This window comes from Ambystoma mexicanum, chromosome 10 (genome assembly GCF_040938575.1).
Source record: "Ambystoma mexicanum isolate Mex_15411 chromosome 10, UKY_AmexF1_1, whole genome shotgun sequence".
Lineage (NCBI taxonomy): Eukaryota > Metazoa > Chordata > Amphibia > Caudata > Ambystomatidae > Ambystoma > Ambystoma mexicanum.
This window is the reverse complement of record NC_090932.1, coordinates 110,359,301-110,378,481: the sequence shown is the minus strand read 5'-3', so window position 1 is coordinate 110,378,481 and position 19,181 is coordinate 110,359,301. Positions and strand designations below refer to the sequence as shown.

Sequence of the window (19,181 nt, the reverse complement as noted above, 5' to 3'; positions counted from 1 at the left end):
CGCGTGCCCCCCCCCCCCCGCACTCAATGTTCTCCCTCGACCCAGGCGGCCCGCACACAGCGGGGGCCGGGGAGGGAGAGCCCGCACGGTTGCCGTACCGGGGGGGAGGAGGCAGCCCCAGTCCCTCGGCACCGGCGGTTACGGCTGTAACGGAGGCCCAGGGGGGGAGGGGGAGGCGGGGGGGAGGGTCCTCCCCTCACGCCTCGCTGGGCGATGATTCCGATCCTCCAGCAGCAGTCCCGCGGCCTGGGGCGGTGAACCCGCAGCGATCTCCGAAGTGCCCAATGTGTCCTTGGCGGAGCCGCGTTGGTCACGGCTGGTGTTCGCGCCGGCTCACTCGCGCAGCCTGCCTCGCGGCCCCGCGGCCCCGGCCGGGCTTTCACACGGTGCGGGAGGCTCCGGCAGGTCCGATTTTCCTCTGGATTTTTTGGAGGGGATGTCGGTGCATTCCCCTACCGTGGTGCGAGGGTCTGGTCAACAGAAGGGTCGAAGGAACGGCAGGATTATGGAGGATTTAGGCGGCCCTGGCGGAGCGACGTGAAGCTAGGTCTTCATTCGGCGCCCCCTGGTGGCGAGTCCTCTGTTTTTCTTGATGATTTCCTTTATTTTATACAATTGATTGCTAAAGGTGCTGACGAACACCAGCACATCCTCCTGTTTTACCCTGTGTTTATCCTCTAGTAAATCCTCCCCATTATTGTTGTAGGCTCTTTTGGCTGAGTTCCTCACTAATCTAAATCGATAACCCTGTGCATTTAGCTTCATATTTGGTTTGTTGGCTTCCATTTCAAATGCTGCTTTAGTGCTGCTGATACGTTTCAGCCTTAAAAGTTAGCCAAATGGAAAGTTATCTTGAACAAGTTTAGCATGATGGCTTCCGTAACAGAGTAATGCATTTTTGTTTGTGTCTTTCGTGTAGAGTTTAACCAAAAGTGAACCATAAAAGTGGTAAATTGTAATCTCCAAGTAGCTAACTTCCTTATTGATTGCTCATGATAGCAATACATCTAAGTTATCTATTCTGTATATTCAGCCACTGCACAAACTCATTGGCCGTGGTTGCTTTGCTGGTCTACAGCACAGCAAAAAATATCATCAGTCTACGGCGGTTGAGGTACCATATTGTTTTTAAATGGGTTAAGTTCATTATACACACCACAGTCTCTTAGAACAGGTTAACATTGATTTAAGGAAACCCAATTAAAAACTCCTATGAGCGGCAGCCACCCGCCCTGTATACAACTCTAGTCAAATGCCGTGACCTGACAGTCTGGTGCAATTAAACTTGATGGAGAGACTATCCAACATGTTGAAGCCTCCATCTAGGTTTTCCTATTTTTAGGTGACAGTTGATATCTGATTGAAGGTCTAAAAATGAAGGCCACAGTTCTAGTGACATAAAAAATATATATTGTCGATGGTCTACATCGCCCCTGACACTATAAAATGAAAGCAATAACTTCCATTATTTACTTACTGTTAGTTGCTTATATTAACTCATGCTAGAGCATTGAAAGGCTGGAGGGTAGCCTTTAGAAAAGTAATCTCTTTCGCTCTTTCGCTACTGCCGGAGCGATGACAGTAATTCGCAATGAGCTAGGTCTTCATTCTTTAAAGCCCTTAATAATATGGAGGACACTGACTGTTTACCACAGTATCTTAGACCTCTGAAAATACATTGTCCAGTGACTTGCATAGGATTGCTGTGGGGGACATGTTCCTGCGTTTTGAATCATTTTGTATCACAATGTCAATGTAATTAGGAGGATATTTGCTGTGATGAGCAAATCATGCTAAATCCCAGTAGGATAAAAAAAAATCTTTAGAATGGGATTGATGTAACAATAAAATGAGAATAGGCAGTTAGAAGAATGTCAAGGACTATGATGGTTTACTCTTGCGAATTCCCTAAAAAGGTTCTTGTTGAGATTCCCTTGCAGTCCCCCTTTGTACACAATTTCTGCGTTTTAGGCTAAACACTTTAGATACCTTTTGAACCTTGGTCCAATTTGGAAATTCCCTTTGCAGAGAGGGATTGTTCATTTTATGTAATCGAAAGGACACATTGGAAACGTGAAGACACTTGTTTAGTCGGTGATAAAATGGTGGAGATAAAATGGAGAGTATTCTCAAGATTTGTAATTCGTAGTTTACATATTACCACCGATGAATTATTCTTACTTTAGTGTGAGAAGAGATGTCCCTGATTTTAGTCACTTCTAACAGACTTATTAAAGCAGTTTAATTCATTTTCAGATCATTTGTGAGAATGTTTTGTGATGAAAATTCATTGAAATATTTAAGGTATTTAATATATCCTGTTTTATCCAATCTGGGGAATTGTTATTGTTATCGAGAAACATTTCACAATCAATAAATTAGATTGGCAATTTCTTTGCAGAATGTCCACTTTTTACCATATCTGGTAATCCCTGTACTTTTTGCCGACTTTTGGGGTTTGTGACTTGTTTCTCCAGCCATGCTTAATCCAAAGCATAGCTGAGCATAGATCTGTTTTTGTGCATTGCTTTGATTCCTTATGACTTCTAAGGTGGAGGTACCTCTTAGTCTCCCTGACAGAGTACCCTCTTTGTGTCATATGACCAGGCTTGTGGCATCTTTTTCGTTTGTGTAGAACTGTTCCAATGGGTGGACTCCATTTTACTCGAACTTATCCTTTTCGACCCACTCTCTCAAAATGGAGGCTGTAGCTTGCCTCCTGTGTGAGAGAGGTGGCAATCTTTTGGCTGCTGGGTGTGTTCTAGGACTTGGGGCTCTAGCCATCCTGAAACTATTTATGGCTGACATGATACCTGTCGGCGACGGTGTGGTTTCATTCCTTTGTGCGGGAGACTCTGTGAGAATGTCTTCGTATCCTTGGGAGGTATATGGTGGTTCTTTATTGGCTGACTACCCCTTAGTTTCAGTTATGCTTGGTGTGTGATTGGGTGCACTGTACATTTGCTCGTTCCGAGGGGGATACAAGCATACTCCCCCTTGTCAACAGCTGGATCTTCAGACATGCACTCTGGAAGGTCTGCTGCTCGATTGGAGGATAAGAGTGGGGACAAATGCTCTGTACCAGCTCAATATGACATGCCAGAAAATGGCAAAACATTGCCTCCCACGACCAGAAAGAACCCACACTACTCCTTTCCCCCTATCCGGTGGGGCCCTCTAGGTCACAGCTCATACACTCAGGTGTAGCCTCTGTGCCTGCTTCGCTGGACCCAGAAACGGTGCATATTATTTGCTAGGACTTGGAAGACTCTCCAAGTTGTAGTGAACATGCAGTTTCTCTGTAGGCCCTATGAAATGTTTCTGGTACTATCCTCTCTCATCTTGGAAAGTTGAGAGGCTGTGCTTCCTCCGTTCTTGCGACTGCACCGCTGAACTTGCTCTGCTGATTCATCTTCCATGGCTTGCCCCTCACTGGTTCTTCAGCTTTTCTTAATCATCCACTTCTCTTGAGTTTTGCCAGCCCACCTCATGCTCAAAACCTGAATCCTGTGCACGAGGACGACTTGGGAACCGTGTGTTGCCAGTAGTCATTGACTTCCGCTACCGGTCTGCTCTTGTGGCTCAGGCACCTGATCTGGAAATTGTCAAATTCTAAAGAATCACCCTTCTCAAGGGTCTGGTGGTGCAGTCTGCATCATTGAACCGTTGATGTAGTCCTTTGTGGTTGCTGAAGAAAGTGCATATCTGCATCCTCTGGAAACAGCCAAACTCTTTCTGCAGCACTGCTTACCTGGTCCCAGGGTATTGCTCGACTGAAACACATGCACACACACACTTCTCAATGGCATTCTCCAGTTTTAATCATCTCTGGGCCTCTCCATCTCCGAATCTTTAGTATTGTCTCCGTCCAACAAAACTCCACAAAATGCTCCTAGGAGGCACTTTCACACTGAGATCTCTCCTGCCCAACAGTGTCCCTATTTGCAGTAGTGGTCCCTGTCCATCTGCAGACCTGAATCTAAAATAATTGACTTGCTTTTCACTTGCTGTTTCTCTTTCAGAAAGTTATTTTGTATTGACTCTGAAAGAAACAATTTGAGTGATACTGGCTACACATTTGTCTGTTACAATGCTTTACTTGCCTGCAAGTGTATCATTTTCTCTTTTCTTAATGTAAAGATTTTCTTTTGTACAGTGTGTGTGGAACTTCTCACAGATTTTGTAATACGGAAAGTTTACTGTACCTGCTAATTATACCACTTCATTAGGACTGAGCTGCTCTGTCAAGACTACCACTTTGAGTGCCTGGTGAGCTTGAGGCAATCGTTAATAGTACCCGAGTTTAAAAGATCTACCCGACGACCCTTACCGCAGGGCCTTAAGGAGAATCCTCCTAACAGACCTAGAGTCTTATCTTTAGGTAGTTGAATGATTAGTGCGGGTGTTAATGTGGTAGGCATCTAGCACCTTTTTCTATCTCTTGGATAGCTGATGTCTACAAACTAATGGAAGTGGTTCTTCAGTGTATTTGAGCACTTTGGAGTACTTGATTGGAAGCACAAACTGGTTTCTCACCTAAAAAATATAAAGTTTACAATATTAATTTTACATGTTTGTAACTGTATTTTTCCTTTTTTAATTGTATTTTTTTTGTGTCCACTTTTAAAATCCAGACACTGTTAAAAGCACTCTTCTGAAACCGCAAAAAGCTCCTGATTTTGATCGAGGACTACCATCTCAGCTGAATGAATTGGCTTCTGTAGAACAACTAAGCCCTTTTGCTAAGAACGGGTTCAATGACCAGAGAGTGAAGACCATCCCTTGTGGAACTCTAAGAGATTCTTGCAGCAGAAACCCTGACAGGGTATGTGATAAGCAGTTGAACATACTTGTTTAAATTAATATTTCTACTCTTGCACCTGGCTCTCAACATGTTGTGAATGATTGATTATTTTGCAGGCATGATTGAAATAGTTCTCAAAAGAATGTGGTCATGTTGTGAACTTTGCGCTGGGCTCACAATGCCAGTGTACTAGTTACCCATGTGTTACCAACACCCATCTTAGTTTTTTGTGCCTACTGGTAGTACGCAGAGTAGTCTTCTGGCATCCCCACCTTCTTCAATGGATTGTGTCCTCCCACGTATTACTCATCTTCGATATTAGTTTCATCAGCTTTGGAACATTTGCTTCACTAGAGTGCGCTGTGCTCGAAGTCGCGGCATCGACGTCCCTCGAGGGCTGCCGTAGTGTCGACGTCGTCCATGGTATAAATCGCTCGAGACACGCCCGTTGGCTCCAGTTCTGTTTTTCTGAAAGCTTTTGCTTAGTGTGTGTGAAATGGCGCTTCAGTCTTTGATGTCCTCTTCCAATCCTTTGACCCTAAAAAAACTGGCTTCAAGAAATGCCTGGATTGCGGGAAGAAAATGTCCATCACGGATCCCCATTGCGTCTGCGTATGGTGCCTGGGTCCCGACCATCGCACCAACGGCTGCGTTTCCTTTTAAGCCCTAACTGGTATAGCTCTGAAGGAATGCCGAGGTAAATTGGTGCTGGGGAGGGACACTTTGAAGGCTTCTTCGAAGAGGAGTAAAGACCCCAGTGAATCTAGGGATTCGTCCCGACGTAAGTCGAAGTCTAGATTGAGTAGTCGGTCATGAAAATCTTCGTCTTCATCAAAGAAGGCAAAGAAGAGGCATCACCGATCTTCTTCTTCTTCTGACTCAAGGGTTGTCACATATCCAACTAAACATGATTCCCCAAGAAAATGGGAGGCCTTCAGAGCCTCAATGATGCAAATATTCGAGAATGCGGCCTCAGCACCCCTCTAAGGGTTTGCATGAAGACCATAGCCCAACTCATCGTTCGGGTGACAGAGGAAGGTCAGAGACTGCTACACACGCTAAATCTGGTGAGAAATCGTCGAGGGTTTTCGGAAACAGAACCTTCTCCGATACCTCAGAAAAAGTGCTTGTCGACAAGCCTATCGGTGCATAAATCTAAGGCGATGGGGGATTAAATGGCACCCGGTTTCAAACCCTCATCGACACCAGCGTCTAAGGTTTCGTCGACGCCGGGGTCGAGGGTTTCGTCGACGCCATTTGCGACAACCCCTTCGCCTAAGGCACCTTCGACTTTGTTGAAGCCAGCGTCGACAAAATTGATGCCTCTGTCGAAGACTGTCTATTCCTGTTGCGTCATCAATGCCATTGGCAAAACCGATGCCTTTGCCTTCATGGCTTCAACCCACAGGTAAAGCTTATGCCCACTTGCCAAGAAAAGACTTCAAGTCTATGAAATCCATTTATGAGGAGCAGTAGTTCTCTGAGGAAGAAACTTCACCTTTTGGGTTGAGATATCGGACATAGGACGCTCCTGCGGAGCTGGTTGACCCAGAATCGAGAATTTCTGACCTTTATGACTGTCTCCAGTCAGCGGCTTAGACAAATCACCGGAACTGGGGTTTAACCAACCTGAACCAGCAGATCATGCTGGTTCAGCTTATAGGAATACTATGAATAGAGTGGTGGAGTTCATGGGATGGAGTCGGAACTCTCCCACAGGACAACATGACAGACATTCTGAGCCAGGGCCCTCAAAGGGATCCAGTACTGCCCTTCCATACAGCCCTTCAGAGGAAGGTTAAGTCCAACTGGGGAACTCCTGAATCTGGGCCGGCAGTAGACAAGTTTTGCCAGAAAGTATAGACCTTCATCCATTGACTCAGAATAATTAAATAAGCACCCGTCACCTTGGAGCTTAGTGGCCCAAGCAGCTACATCCACAAAGCAGTCTACTTATCACTCTATTCCACCAGATAGGGATGATGAGGAAATAGATGCCTGTGCTTGCAAGATATTTTCTTAGGGCACTATGGCTTTAAAATCAACCAATGTTACTTGTACCCTTTCGAGGTTTAACTACACCCTGTCGGACTCTATCAGCACGGCGGCTGAGCACATGCCGGAAGACTAGGAGAGGCACAGTTTTCTGGCCATAGTGCAGGATAGTAAGGAGGCAATGGGTGAGCACCTCCAGTCAGGACTGGACACTGCTGACCGCATTAGTGGGTCTATGGATTCTAGCACCATGCTACGCAGGTTTGCGTGGCTGAGAAAGTCGGGCTTTGCATCGGATGTCCAGGCCAGATAACTCAATATTCCCTTTGATGGCTTGAGGTTGTTCAGCAGCAAGGCGGATGAGTCTAGAAAAGCTGCAGACCTATAAGGCGGCGGTTAAGTCACTTAGGGTCTGCATACGTCAACCTCAGCAACACTCCTACTCGGGCTCATCTTCCTGGAGGGGTCGTCCTTTTCTATTCCTCATTTGGAAGGGAAAAAGGGCTGGCTAGTCAAGGAGGACAAAGATTCCCTTGTGGTGAATGGGGAAAGAGTGCCAGATCAACCAAAGCAGCGGCAACTGTACCCTAAGCTGCTGCTGCCGCTAAGCCACTCTGAGGTCTTCACCCACAAGACCCCGGTGGGAGGCAAGATCTCTCAGCATCTGAATGAATGGCAGGACATTACTTCAGATGCTTGGGCACTGGAAACAGTAGCTCAGGGTTATTGCCTTCCTTTTCAGAAAAGACCTTGGGATCATCCACCAGGAGCAAACTCTGCCAAAATTCCGGACACGCTCCTTGTGCAGGAGATCTTAACCCTGCTGGAGAAAGGTGCAATAGAACATGTACCTGCCCAGAAAGTGACAAGGGTTGGTACTCCCCCCCCCCCCCCCCCCCCCCCACCCCCGTTACCAACCCCCTTCTACTTTCATATTCCCAAGAAGGACAGAGGATTGAGACCCATCTTGGACTTAAGAAATTTGAACAAATTCCTCAGGAAGGACAAGTTCAAGATGGTAACCCTTTCTCAAATCCTTCACGTTCTCCAACTCCAAGACTGGTTGGTATCCTTGGACCTTGAAGATGCTTACTTTCATGTGCCAATCCATCTAAAGCACAAAGTACCTGAGGTTCGCGGTTGGTGGCTCTCACTATCGAGTTCTGCCATTCAGGCTGACCACCCCAAGGGATTTCACCAAACTGATGGCGGTAGTGGCAGCGAGTCTCAGGAGATGGGGGGGGATTCGCATCTACCACTACCTGGACAATTGGTTAATCGGGGCTAGTTCACCCAAACAGGCCCAGGAACATCTCAGGATCACCTGCCACTTCCTACAGAGTCTGGGCTTCTCCCTCAATTACAACAAGTCTCATATGATGCCATTCCAAAGTCTCCAATTCATCAGAGCAGTCCTGGACACTGCCTCTGGGAAAGCCTCGCTTCCCGAGGTGAGAGCTGAACACATTCTGCAGATGATGACATAATTTCAGAATGCCCAGCATCTGCCGGCCTTCGATTTTCTGAGGTTGCTCGGCCTCATGATATCCTGCATTTTTCTGGTGCCAGAGGCTCCCTTGAGTATGAGATCCCTTCAGTGGGCCCTAAGGACTCAGTGGCCCCAATTATCAGGGGATGTCGGATCTACTGCAAGTTCCAAGCAGAGTCGCTTAGGACCTTCTATGGGTGGGCTTGCTGTTAAGATGGATTTCTGAACTCTGATCTGGAGGGGAGAGGTTCAGAAGGCCGCCTAGTTTTTTGGAACAGGGTAACCTCTGGACCAGCCAGACCAATCAGTGTAGCTATGGCAGGCGGTCAAAACTAAGTCTCAGGAGGGGTGAGGGTGACTGAAGGACCTCAATGAGCACACAAAGCAAGGACACTTACAAAATCACAGTAACACTAAGTAAACCAACACATCGATATCAATACAATGTATATGCAAGACCATTTGGGTCTAAAGGTTTAAATGCATGAAATGTCGACAACCTAGATGGGAAGGAAACGGGCATTGCAGATGGTCTTTAGGCCCATTTCGACATCGACAATACACCTAACTAAGAGGCAGTCCAAGCCCTAAGAAGAGAGGAGCCTTGTGCTCAGTAGTACATGCAATGCCAGCGCACATGGTGGTTCGAATGGGCAAAACCGGGTCTCTTAAGGGGTCTCCAGCAGCTCTGGAAGTTGGATGAGGCGATGCAGAACAAGTTCCCACTATTCAAGACGGACCTCCACTTGAAGGCAGAGGCAGTTCGAGAGTTTGGGATGGAATCACTATTTGGTTATGTTAAAGGTAATTATATAGCACACCGTCACCAACGGAATTGGTCCCCAGGCGCTCTCAATAGCGGTGGAAAGGAGAGGGGCCACTTGTGCGTAAAAATGGGCCCTTGCGCTAGGGGCCACCGGTTGGGGTATTGAGTACTCACCGGTCCCCGACGCAAGCGGACCCAAACTGCGGCAGGTCAGTCCACTTCACTTGCAGGTTCGAATGCGGCAAAAAGGATGTCTCTGCACCTTTTTAGATCCTGAGTTACAGTGATGATTCCCAAAAGGGACAGTGGTGATTTCTCCGCTCCGGTTGGATGAATCGACCCAGTCTCACTGCAGCAGGCTTCAGGGGCAAGAGGGTCACAAATGCAGTGGACTTGCAAAGGATGTTGCTGCGGCAGGGCAACACGGTAACCGCGTTCACACAGGGCCTGGCACACTTGTTTCACTTCAGACCTGGGAATGCCAATGGAATTCGGTGTGAGGGTGCCGGGCACACAGAGCTAGCAGTATACCAAGTTTCGACTGCCTCCTCGAAACGGCAGCGGTGATGGAGCAAAGCAACTGGGTAAGCTGGTCAGTCCACTGGTTGGCCCAGGGAAACCTCTGAGAAATCTTACTTGCAGGGTTTGATGAAGGTGCCGAGAATAGTTGGTCCCACTTTTCCAATGGGTCGAAGCGTCTTCGCAGACCACCTAGGACAACCAGATGCAGAGGGATCCCACGGGACAACAGCAGGCTCAGGGTGCCAAACCTTCCAGTGGGTCAACAGCGGTTCCTCGACTCGGCTTCATGTTGCAGGATACTTGGATCCTATCCTTTGTTCAGTGAGAACTCAGGAGATCGACATGGTATGGGTGTTTTCGGCCTCCTCTTATCCGAAGTTCCCTTTGCGCCAAAACGGAGCGGACCCAATGGGAGATCTGCTCACACATACACACACACACACACACACTACATATGTGGAGCAATAACAGACGACGGTGGTCCAAGTCATTCATGGCACTCCACACTCTCTGGCACCCAGGATGTGTATTGGAACCAGACGGTCAGCCCACATCCTGGAGGGACACACACAAGGCATGCAGAAGCCTGCGAAAGCATTGGGATTCATGGGAAAGTGCATGACCAAATTAGGAATGACCCGGGTCGGCTCGACCTGGGGAAGTTGAAGGGGCAAGATGGCCGAAGGACAGGACAAAGAACCTTGTGGCATGGCCATTTTGGAGCCAGACCACCCATAAGTGCTTAACGCGGTTAACATGGCAGGAAAGGGTTAAAAAGAATGCGAAAAGATAGCTGCCACCAGTCTTGTCCATGACACATCTGCAGTGTTCATAAAAACTCGAGCGAGAGTATCTAGGGCCTTTGGAAATGACTATAGACCCAAGTGTTCTGTATGGTAAGATACATTGCACACTTGTTACATGTTGCACAAAAGTTGCAACATGAGGAAAAGACTAAGGGAAACAAAATCTCCCAGTACTGACTGTCTTAAGGGCATGTCAGTTTCCCCATAAAAAGTGAGTGAAAGCCCATAGGAGTGCAGCTGAAGGCTGTGCTTCTCGGGCACAGTCAGTCAATGTGTCTAAACAGCAGCAAAAAGTTTGGGGGTTGACACATGGAGGGAAAATTACATACAATTATGAAATCTTTCCTAACACTTGCAACAACCGTTTTCTCAAAATCTTTTTGGCAACCATGGCCGGAGATAACGGTCGTGACGGATGCCTCACTCACAGGGTGGGGAGCCCACACCAACAATCTGGCAATCAGCAGTCGTTGGTCTTCATCAGAGGCCAAACTACACATAAACCTTTTGGCGCTGAGGGCAATCGGACTAGCGCTAAAGGCCTTTCTGCCCTCTCGATGGGGAAAGAACGTCCTGATAATGACGGACGGCACAGTGGCCATGTACTATCTCAATAATCGAGGAGGTGTAGGATCACTACCACTGTGGAGAGACGTAATGCAGCTCTGGTTCTGGGCAATGCCAGAAGGAATCTATCGGAAGTTCACCTAGCCGGAGAGAAGAACACGGCAGCGGACGCTCTGAGCAGTCAGACCACTTTCTCCCTCGAGTCGGAACTAGCTCAGGAAGTCCTTCAAGAGATCTTCACCTTTTGGGGAACCTCTCAAGTGGACCTGTTCACGACCGAGGTCAATCGGAATTGCGAACAGTATTGTTCCAGGGAATTTCTCTCGAGAGGAGCTCTAGGAGATGCGTTCGCAATGGACTGGGAACTTCTGCTTATGTATGCGTTTTCTCCAGTCCCATCATTCTTCACGAGATCAGGAGGTTGAGAACATTTGGGAAGTACATGATCCTAATTGCTCCGGATTGGGCCAGGACAACGTGGTACGTGGACCTTATGGGCGTGTCCATCTGCCCTCCAATACGCCTTCCACAAAGAGAGGAACTTCTCTTGCAAGAGGAAGGTCGAGTTCTCCACCCAGAGGTCAAGACACTCAGCCTTCACGCATGGTTTCTGAGATGCTGAGATATACGGATTGGGACCTTTCGGGCGACGTAATGGAAAGTTTGCTTTTGGCCAGAAGGCCAGCAACCAAATCCCTGTACCAGTGTCGTTGGAATAAGTGCAGTAACTAGTGAAAGGATAAGAATGTGGATCCATTCCTATGTGGCACACCCATGGTGCTTTCTTTCCTATTACATTTAGCCAATTTGGGACTTCAGATTTGTACAATAAAAGGAAACCTTGCAGCGCTTTCTATCTTAAAGCGCTCCTCGGAATAAGTATCGTATTTCAAGATACCATTGATTGTACCTTTTTTTTTTTTTTTTTTTTTTTTTTTTTTTAAGGGTCTTACAAACGTGTACCCCCTGTTAAGGAGAATTCTCAGAAAGGTGCTAATTCCTCTCTACCTTAGAGACCCCCAGCACGTTTGCTGAACTCTAGGACGTTTTAATTTTTAACCTGGAGAGAGAGAGAGACCTTTTTCCCCACTCGCTCATGTATTTTTCTTGTGATTCTAACTTTTTCTTTTGCTTTTGGAGTCTGACAAACTCTATAGGCATCTTTTTGCACTGTCACACATCACCTTTAGTGCAGTGACACAGGGAAGTCTTTTAGATTTCCAAAGGGTTAAATACCGTAGTCTTGGATTAACTACTTTTTCGAAGAACAGTCAAGTGAAATTGACTTTACTTGTATTGTAACTTTCTAGACCTCGCACACACTATCTTAAAATAGGGTGCTGGAGGATTACTTAGTAGTCCCTTTGTCTAGCCTCTCATCTAACATTTTTTGTTGGCCTTTACACAATTAATGGCTGGTGGCAGTGGTTAGTTTTTACTACTGTCGTGCCTTTACCACGGACTGCGTTCAAAGCCACAGTAAAACACCCATGGGTGCCATTTTTGTCGATATGTCACGTCTTCTTTTTTTGCAATTTCTTGTTGTTTTGGTCCTTCTTGAGATTTTCTCTGCGCCAAACCAAGTTTAGTCCCTTTGTACATTTTCGTCTTTGGCGGGCTTCACGAGTGAAACCCGCCTCTGGCTCCAGAGTGTCTGGTGGGGGCAGGAAGTGAGGGAAGTGGCCAAAACTCCCTGTGCTTAGTCTTCTAGGAAACCCAAATGCACTCGGTAGTGATTGGGATGGCTGACTGTCCGGCAAGGACAGCCACCCTGTGGGTGACTGAAAGTTAGGCTGCAATGAATGGGGAGCAAGCTGCATAAAAGGCGAGGCTTTTGGCTTGGAAGGTAGTCGACCACTGGACAAAGGAATCCGAAGAACTAGGAAGAGACGCCTGCTGCAACTCCTGGACCGTTGGTTTGCCTGGTGAAGCCGTATGGCTGCGTTAAAGCTCAATGTTCGCCTCGACGGAGAAGCCCTGCGAAGACGACTTCTCCTTTGGAGTTATTGGGACCAATCAACTCCAGAGTAAGTCACCTGGAAATCCTTCTCGGAGCTGGTTGAATTTCCTTTGCAGCCGCTGCAGGAATCGAATAATTAGGGAGAGGATCACCAGTTTGTGTGCATTGCTTTTAAGTTCGCCAAGTGCTCCAGGAAGCAGGACTGACCGAGCCTGAGCCCCCTGAACAGAGTGCGGGACCCCAGAAGCAAGGAAGGGCCATCTCGACAGCCAAGAAGCACTGTGTTGTTTGCCGTAGTTGTGAGAAGCTGAAACACCAAAGTGCCACTTGTTTGAAAGTTTTCCAGTTGCAGTCGGTGACCTTCCTGTTGTGGTGCAGAAGTCCTCCCTCTTGTCCCCACGACTGAGGCCCGGGAACAACCGGATCTGCAGAGCTGCACAGGAACAGAGGTCATCAGCTACATCTTTTCTTCAAACCTAAAGGTATTATAAAGTCTGACAGAATTTATCTCTCACTGCAGATTTGCCTGCTCTTCTACTTCACAAGTCTCTCGGCTTGTGGCCCTACGTTTGATTCTTCTTACTTAAAAGACTTCTAAGAACATTGTGCAAAGACTTACTCCGCTTTAAGAAGTGCTTCAGTTACATAGACTTTTGCCCATTGACACTGGCTTAGCCTGGTTCCCTGAAAGACTCTTCTCACCTCTGTTATTGTGTCATTCCAGGAAGGGGTTAACTTACTCTGCATAGGGGAGTACAGAAGTATTTGCCTGTTTTAAAAGAATGTTTGAGATCTCTTGTTTGTTCTGCTAAACCTTTATTTCTCCAGCATGGGGTCTGGCATGGATTCACATGCTCATGAATATTCCCCGTCAGGCCGGGAATCCTCGGTAAAGAAAAAATCAGTATCAGTTTTGTTTCTGATCTGTCTTTCTTAGTAGTAACCACTCACTGATCTCTGGGTCATACTGCCCCCAGCCAATGACTCCCCTCTACCTAAGCCCCTCCCCTGGCAGCCATTTTTACCGCACGTTCAAGTGTTGCGAGTTCTCGTGTTTTAGCTCTCGAACTTTTACTGCATTTTTGCACTTTTTCAGGAGATTTTTCTCTTTTCAGTTAATCGAGCCTCAAGCTCCACCGTTTCTACTTCCGATAATGGGGACCAGTTTCGGAATTCTTCTACGCCTCTCAAGGGTGAAGTTTTTGTCGAGTTTCGCTTCTTGGAGGATTCCAGAAGATCTGTGGCCTACCTCAACGGACATGGCCCAGGACAAAGGAAGCTTCAGGAGCTGCCCAGGATGCGGATTGGAAAATGTTTTCAAGGAGGACGAGCATTCGAGATGTCTCTACTGCCTTCATGTGGACAAGACGCACATGGAGAAGGACTGTGCGTTCTGCAAGAACCTGTCAGAACGGACCAAGCAAGATCGTCGTTCCCGCCTCACCACCTGGATGGAGAAGGGCACAGCAAGTGAGAAGGCGAACAAAAAGTCTGAGCGGTCTACTAAGTCCCGTGAGGGCGCCCCGGCGACGGGGGCCCAACAGAAGGCCAAGCACCGCAAGTCCGCGGGCACCGGGAGCGCCGAAAGGTCGGGCTCCTCGGCTGCCAGGCAGGGGGCAACTTCTCCGGCACGATCAACCACGAGCCAGCGCTCTGGTTCGGGGAAGAGGAAGTCCGAGACCCCGGGTAAGCTTCTGGACAGGCCCCGGTCAATCTCGAAGGGAGCCGAGGGGGAGCGAGGCGATGACCCTCCCCCCAAAGCGAAGGCCCACAACGCACCTAAGGTGGTGAGGGCCTTGATCCACCCGGCAAAGGCCTCTATCGAGGTTGTCGCAGCGGCCCTTGTGAAGCCGGCAGAGGCTACGCCAGTGGAGGCGGCCTCGGGGCCCAGAGTTTCCCTGCCACTGCGGAGGGAATCCTCTTTCCAGACCATCGTGAAGACCCCCGTGGAAAAAGAGGGGAGGGGGCCGGTGGCCATTACGGACTCGGATTCAGCCTCCGAGGAGGATCTGGTGGAAACCGTGAAAGGCCTCAACGAGAGGTTCATAGGCCTCAATGAGAGGTTCGATCCCAGGGGAATGTTCCCGCTGATATGATCGAAGATAGCGACGATGGCGACGACGAGGGCCCAGTGGAGCAGACATCCCATCCGTCGCAGCCATTACCCGAGCCCCAGGATAGATCGGCGGCCATTTTGTTGGCGATCCAATCCTTATGTACTGAGATGGACGAGATAACCACGGGGTTTATAGTAATAAAACCGAAAACAAAAATCCCGAATACAATAATCTCGAATCCAAAATCTCGAAGAAAAAAAAAGTCGAATTTTTTTTTAATGACGTTTTTTGTTCGAAATGGGGGGGTTCCCCCCCCAACCCCCCTTTTTTCTATTTTTTTTTTATTTTAACCCATTTTTTTTACTTACCTGACCCCAAAAAAGCATATAATTAAATAAATAAAAAATTCGACTTTTTTTTTTTCGGGATTTTGGATTCGAGATTATTGTATTTCGAGATTTTTTTTTCGGTCTTTTGACCGACCACCAACCACGGACCCCAACAGAGGATCCAGAACCAGCTCGTCGGGAAGCCCTCCGAACAAGCGGAGGAGAGTCCACCTCTCGTGCCCGCGAGGCCTGTGGACCCCTCATCCCCCTCGCTGGACCCTCGGGAGGATACGGCGACGGATACAGCAACGGGGATGGACGACGACGGCGGCAATGACACAACGGACATCCCGTCATCACCCCCCCTCGGGCCTCTCCTTCCGACGAAATTGGCTCCTTTCACGCCATGATAGCCAGGGCATCCAAGCTCTTCCAGCTCTGCCCTGAGGAACAGAAAAAGGAAGGTTTTCTTTACCAACGACGAGAGGCCAAGAGAAAGACGGTCCTCGCTGTGCCGTTGCTTGACGACATCTGGGGCAAGGGGCTGGCTATCCTCAAGAACCCTTCCACGGCACCCGCCAAGAGGGACAGGTATGAGAAGTAGTACCGGGTCCCCGATGCTGCCCCCTTGTGCCTCAGGGCCCAGCCAACGCCAGACTCTCATCTCAGCAGCAGCCAAGAAGAAAGCAGCGGGTGCGGCGGTTTCAACTTCCATTTCCCCACTGGACAGCGAGGGCAAGAAGTTGGACTCCATCGGACAACGAGTCATCTCGTCGGCGGCGACGACGATTAAGGCGGCCAATGCCTTAGCGATTGTGGCCCGTTACGACAGGGAGCTTTTGTTCAAAATAGCTCCTCTGCTAGACTTCCTACCGGATGACAAGAGGGCGGAGGCCCTACAGATTCTGCAGGAAGGTGAAGTGGCGTCGGATCACGCCATAACGGTGGCAACGAACATTGCAACGGACATTGCCGATACCGGATTTCGCCAACTGGGCAACAGGGTTTGCCTCCGACGACGGCTCAAGGCGACGGACTTTCGCCAGGACGTCCAGACCAGACTGTTGGACATGCCGGTCGACGGCAACAACCTGTTTGGAAAGACGGTGGAAGAGTCCCTCCAGGCCATCAAGACAGACACGGAAACAGCCCGAGCCCTGGGAGTCCTTCAGCAACGGCGGCCATTTCGGAGCTCTGGAGGCAGACAAGGAGCCTCCAAGGGATTCAGTGGTGGCTCTTCTACTTACCGCCAGGCGGCCCGCGCCTTGTCCCAGGAGGCATACAGAGGCCGCGGCAAGCAAGGAGGGTCTCGCCGCCGGCGGCAAGGCCTCTTCCAAGCAGGACTGAATCGACCGTAGCGTTGGGCCCCCACCGAAGCACCCCGGTGGGAGGCCGGCTGCCAAGTTTGTCAGCGTGTGGGAGTCCATCTCCACTGACCGTTGGGTGCTGGACACCCTGGCCCGCGGACACTCGCTAGAATTCCAAGTGTCCTCGCATTTCTCCCGTGGCCAGGAAGGAGAATCGTGTCCCTCAACTGCTGTTGGAGGTAAGGGCGATGTATACTAAAGATACTTCCTCGTCAGAAAGAAGACAGACGGTTTGCGCCCCATCCTGGACCTGCGTCGGTTGAACAAGTACATCAAGGCACAGAAATTCAGGATGGTCACCCTCCAGCACGTGCTGGGACAGCTGGAGGAGGGTGACTTCCTATCGTCACTGGACCTGGAGGATGCTTACTTCCACATCCCCATTCTAAAAGGACAGAGTTCCTCAGATTCGTAGTCCAGGGGCGTCACCACCAATTCAGAGCCCTGCCGTTCGGATTAGAGTCGGCATCCAGGGTGTTTACCAAGTGCCTCGCACCTGTGGAGGCGCGGCTGCGCCTGCAAGGGATCCACGTCTACCCCTACCTGGACGACTGGCTAATCCGTGCAAGGTCAAGAGAACTTGCCGTCGAGAACACAGCAAGGACCGTCCGCCTGCTCACGGAGCTGGGATTCGCCATCAACTACCCCAAATCCCATCTGGTCCCGTCGCAGGTGGCACTGTTTCTGGGAGCGAAGCTCGATACAGTGAAGCGATTGGCATCTCCGTCGGAAGAAAGGACGAAGGCCATTTTGTGCAAGGTGCAGCGGCTGTTAGCCACGGATGTGGCCCGAGTGAGGTCCATCAAGTCCCTCCTCGGGATGATGTCCTCATGCATCTACCTTGTGCCCCTTTGCAGACTTCGGATGCATCCGCTACAAGAGTTCCTCGACGCCCCCTGGATTCAAGCGGCGGGCGCTTCGAAGACAGGATCCCGCTCAATGAGGAGTTCTGTCGGGCGATTCTATGGTGGGGTGCCCGTGCGCACCTTGCGGCAGGCATGGACTTTCAGGCCCCCGCGTATCAGGAGACGGTAACGACTGACGCCTGCCTGGAGGGATGGGGGGCCCACACTGGAGATCTCCACGCAAGAGGCCTCTGGCTCCCGAAGGAGAGGCCTCTTCACATCAACATCCTGGAGCTATGAGCCGTGTTCTGGGTGCTCAAATTGTTCCTTCCGTCCCTCAAGGGCAAGGTGGTGAGGATTTTCACCGACAACACCACCACGATGTTCTACATCCGGAAGCAGGGAGGCACCAGATCCCCAGCCCTATCCAAGGAGGCCCAGGATCTGTGGCACTGGGCCGTCGCCCAGGGGATGTTTCTGGTTCCCTTCCACCTGGCAGGAATAAAAAACGCCATCGCCGACTCACTCAGCAGGGAGCTGCGCTCGTGCCACGAGTGGGAACTACACCAGGACCAGGTGGATCGGCTCTTTCAACGGTGGGGCAAACCCCAGATCGACCTGTTATTGACGGCAACGAACTCCAAGTGCCAGAGGTTCGCACAACCGAGGAGCATGGGCGATGCTTTCTCGTTCCCTTGGGATGGCCTGTTCCTGTACGCGTTCCCTCCGTTGCCGTTGCTGCTTCGTCTCATCAACCAGCTCAAGAGATCCAGGTGCAGGATGATCCTCGTCGCACCGGCGTGGCTGAGACAGATCTGGTTCCCGGACCTTCTGGACTTGTCAGCGTCCCCACCTATCAAGCTGGTGACGGACGCGGATCTTCTCTCCAGAGAAGGAGGCGCCATTCTCCATCACGACCCGGAGTCGCTGAACTTGCAGGCTTGGCTCCTGCAGCACTAGAGTTTGGAGGATATGATATCCCGGCTGACTGCAGAGAGGTTCTTGCAAAAGCCAGGGCGTCCTCAACTCTCAAATGCTGTGGACATAAGTGGAAGAGGTTCTCTGGTGCCGTGCACAGAAGATTAACCCTCTGCGGATTACGCCCCCTCAAGTATTGCCGTATCTACTGTCGCTGGCCATAGCTGGACTGGCTCACGCCTCCATCAAGAGACATCTGGCTGCCATCTCCCGATACACCAGAACTACAGGACGGGCGTCCTTGTGGTCTCATCGCCTGGTGAAGGAATTTATGAAGGGACTAGTCCGATCGTTCCTGCCGGTGAAGGCCCCTGCCCCGGCGTGGGAGCTCAACGTGGTGCTGACCAGGCTCATGGGTGCGCCATTCGAGCCGATGCATTCGGCGCCGTTGAAGTTCCTGTCGTGGAAGACAGCATTTCTTGTGGCCATCACCTCCGCACGACGAGTGGGAGAGATCCAGGCCCTATCTTGCAAGCCTCCATACTTGACTTTTCACGACACAAGGGTGGTGCTGAGGACGCACTCCTCCTTTATGCCCAAGGTGCCGTCGGACTTCCACCTCAACGAGCCCTTGGTGTTGCCAGTTTTCTTCCCTTTGTCTCCGGTCGAGAGGACTTTGCACTCGCTGAGCTAGAGCGCTGAAGTTCTACATGGATCGCACAAAGAGTTTTCGGAAGACGTCACAGCTGTTTGTGT

The 19,181-nt window shown here is 49.8% G+C and overlaps 1 protein-coding gene across 2 annotated transcripts in view; it reads left to right on the top strand.

Annotated features, from left to right (window-relative positions):
* Positions 1 to 19,181, top strand: part of CDCA2 (cell division cycle associated 2) — a 1,069,442-nt gene that overhangs the window by 313,443 nt on the left and 736,818 nt on the right. For both annotated transcript variants that reach the window (XM_069617593.1, XM_069617592.1), the window contains exon 6: positions 4,635 to 4,825. In XM_069617593.1, coding sequence (XP_069473694.1) covers positions 4,635 to 4,825 — 191 coding nt within the window. The remainder of the gene's footprint in view (positions 1 to 4,634; positions 4,826 to 19,181) is intronic.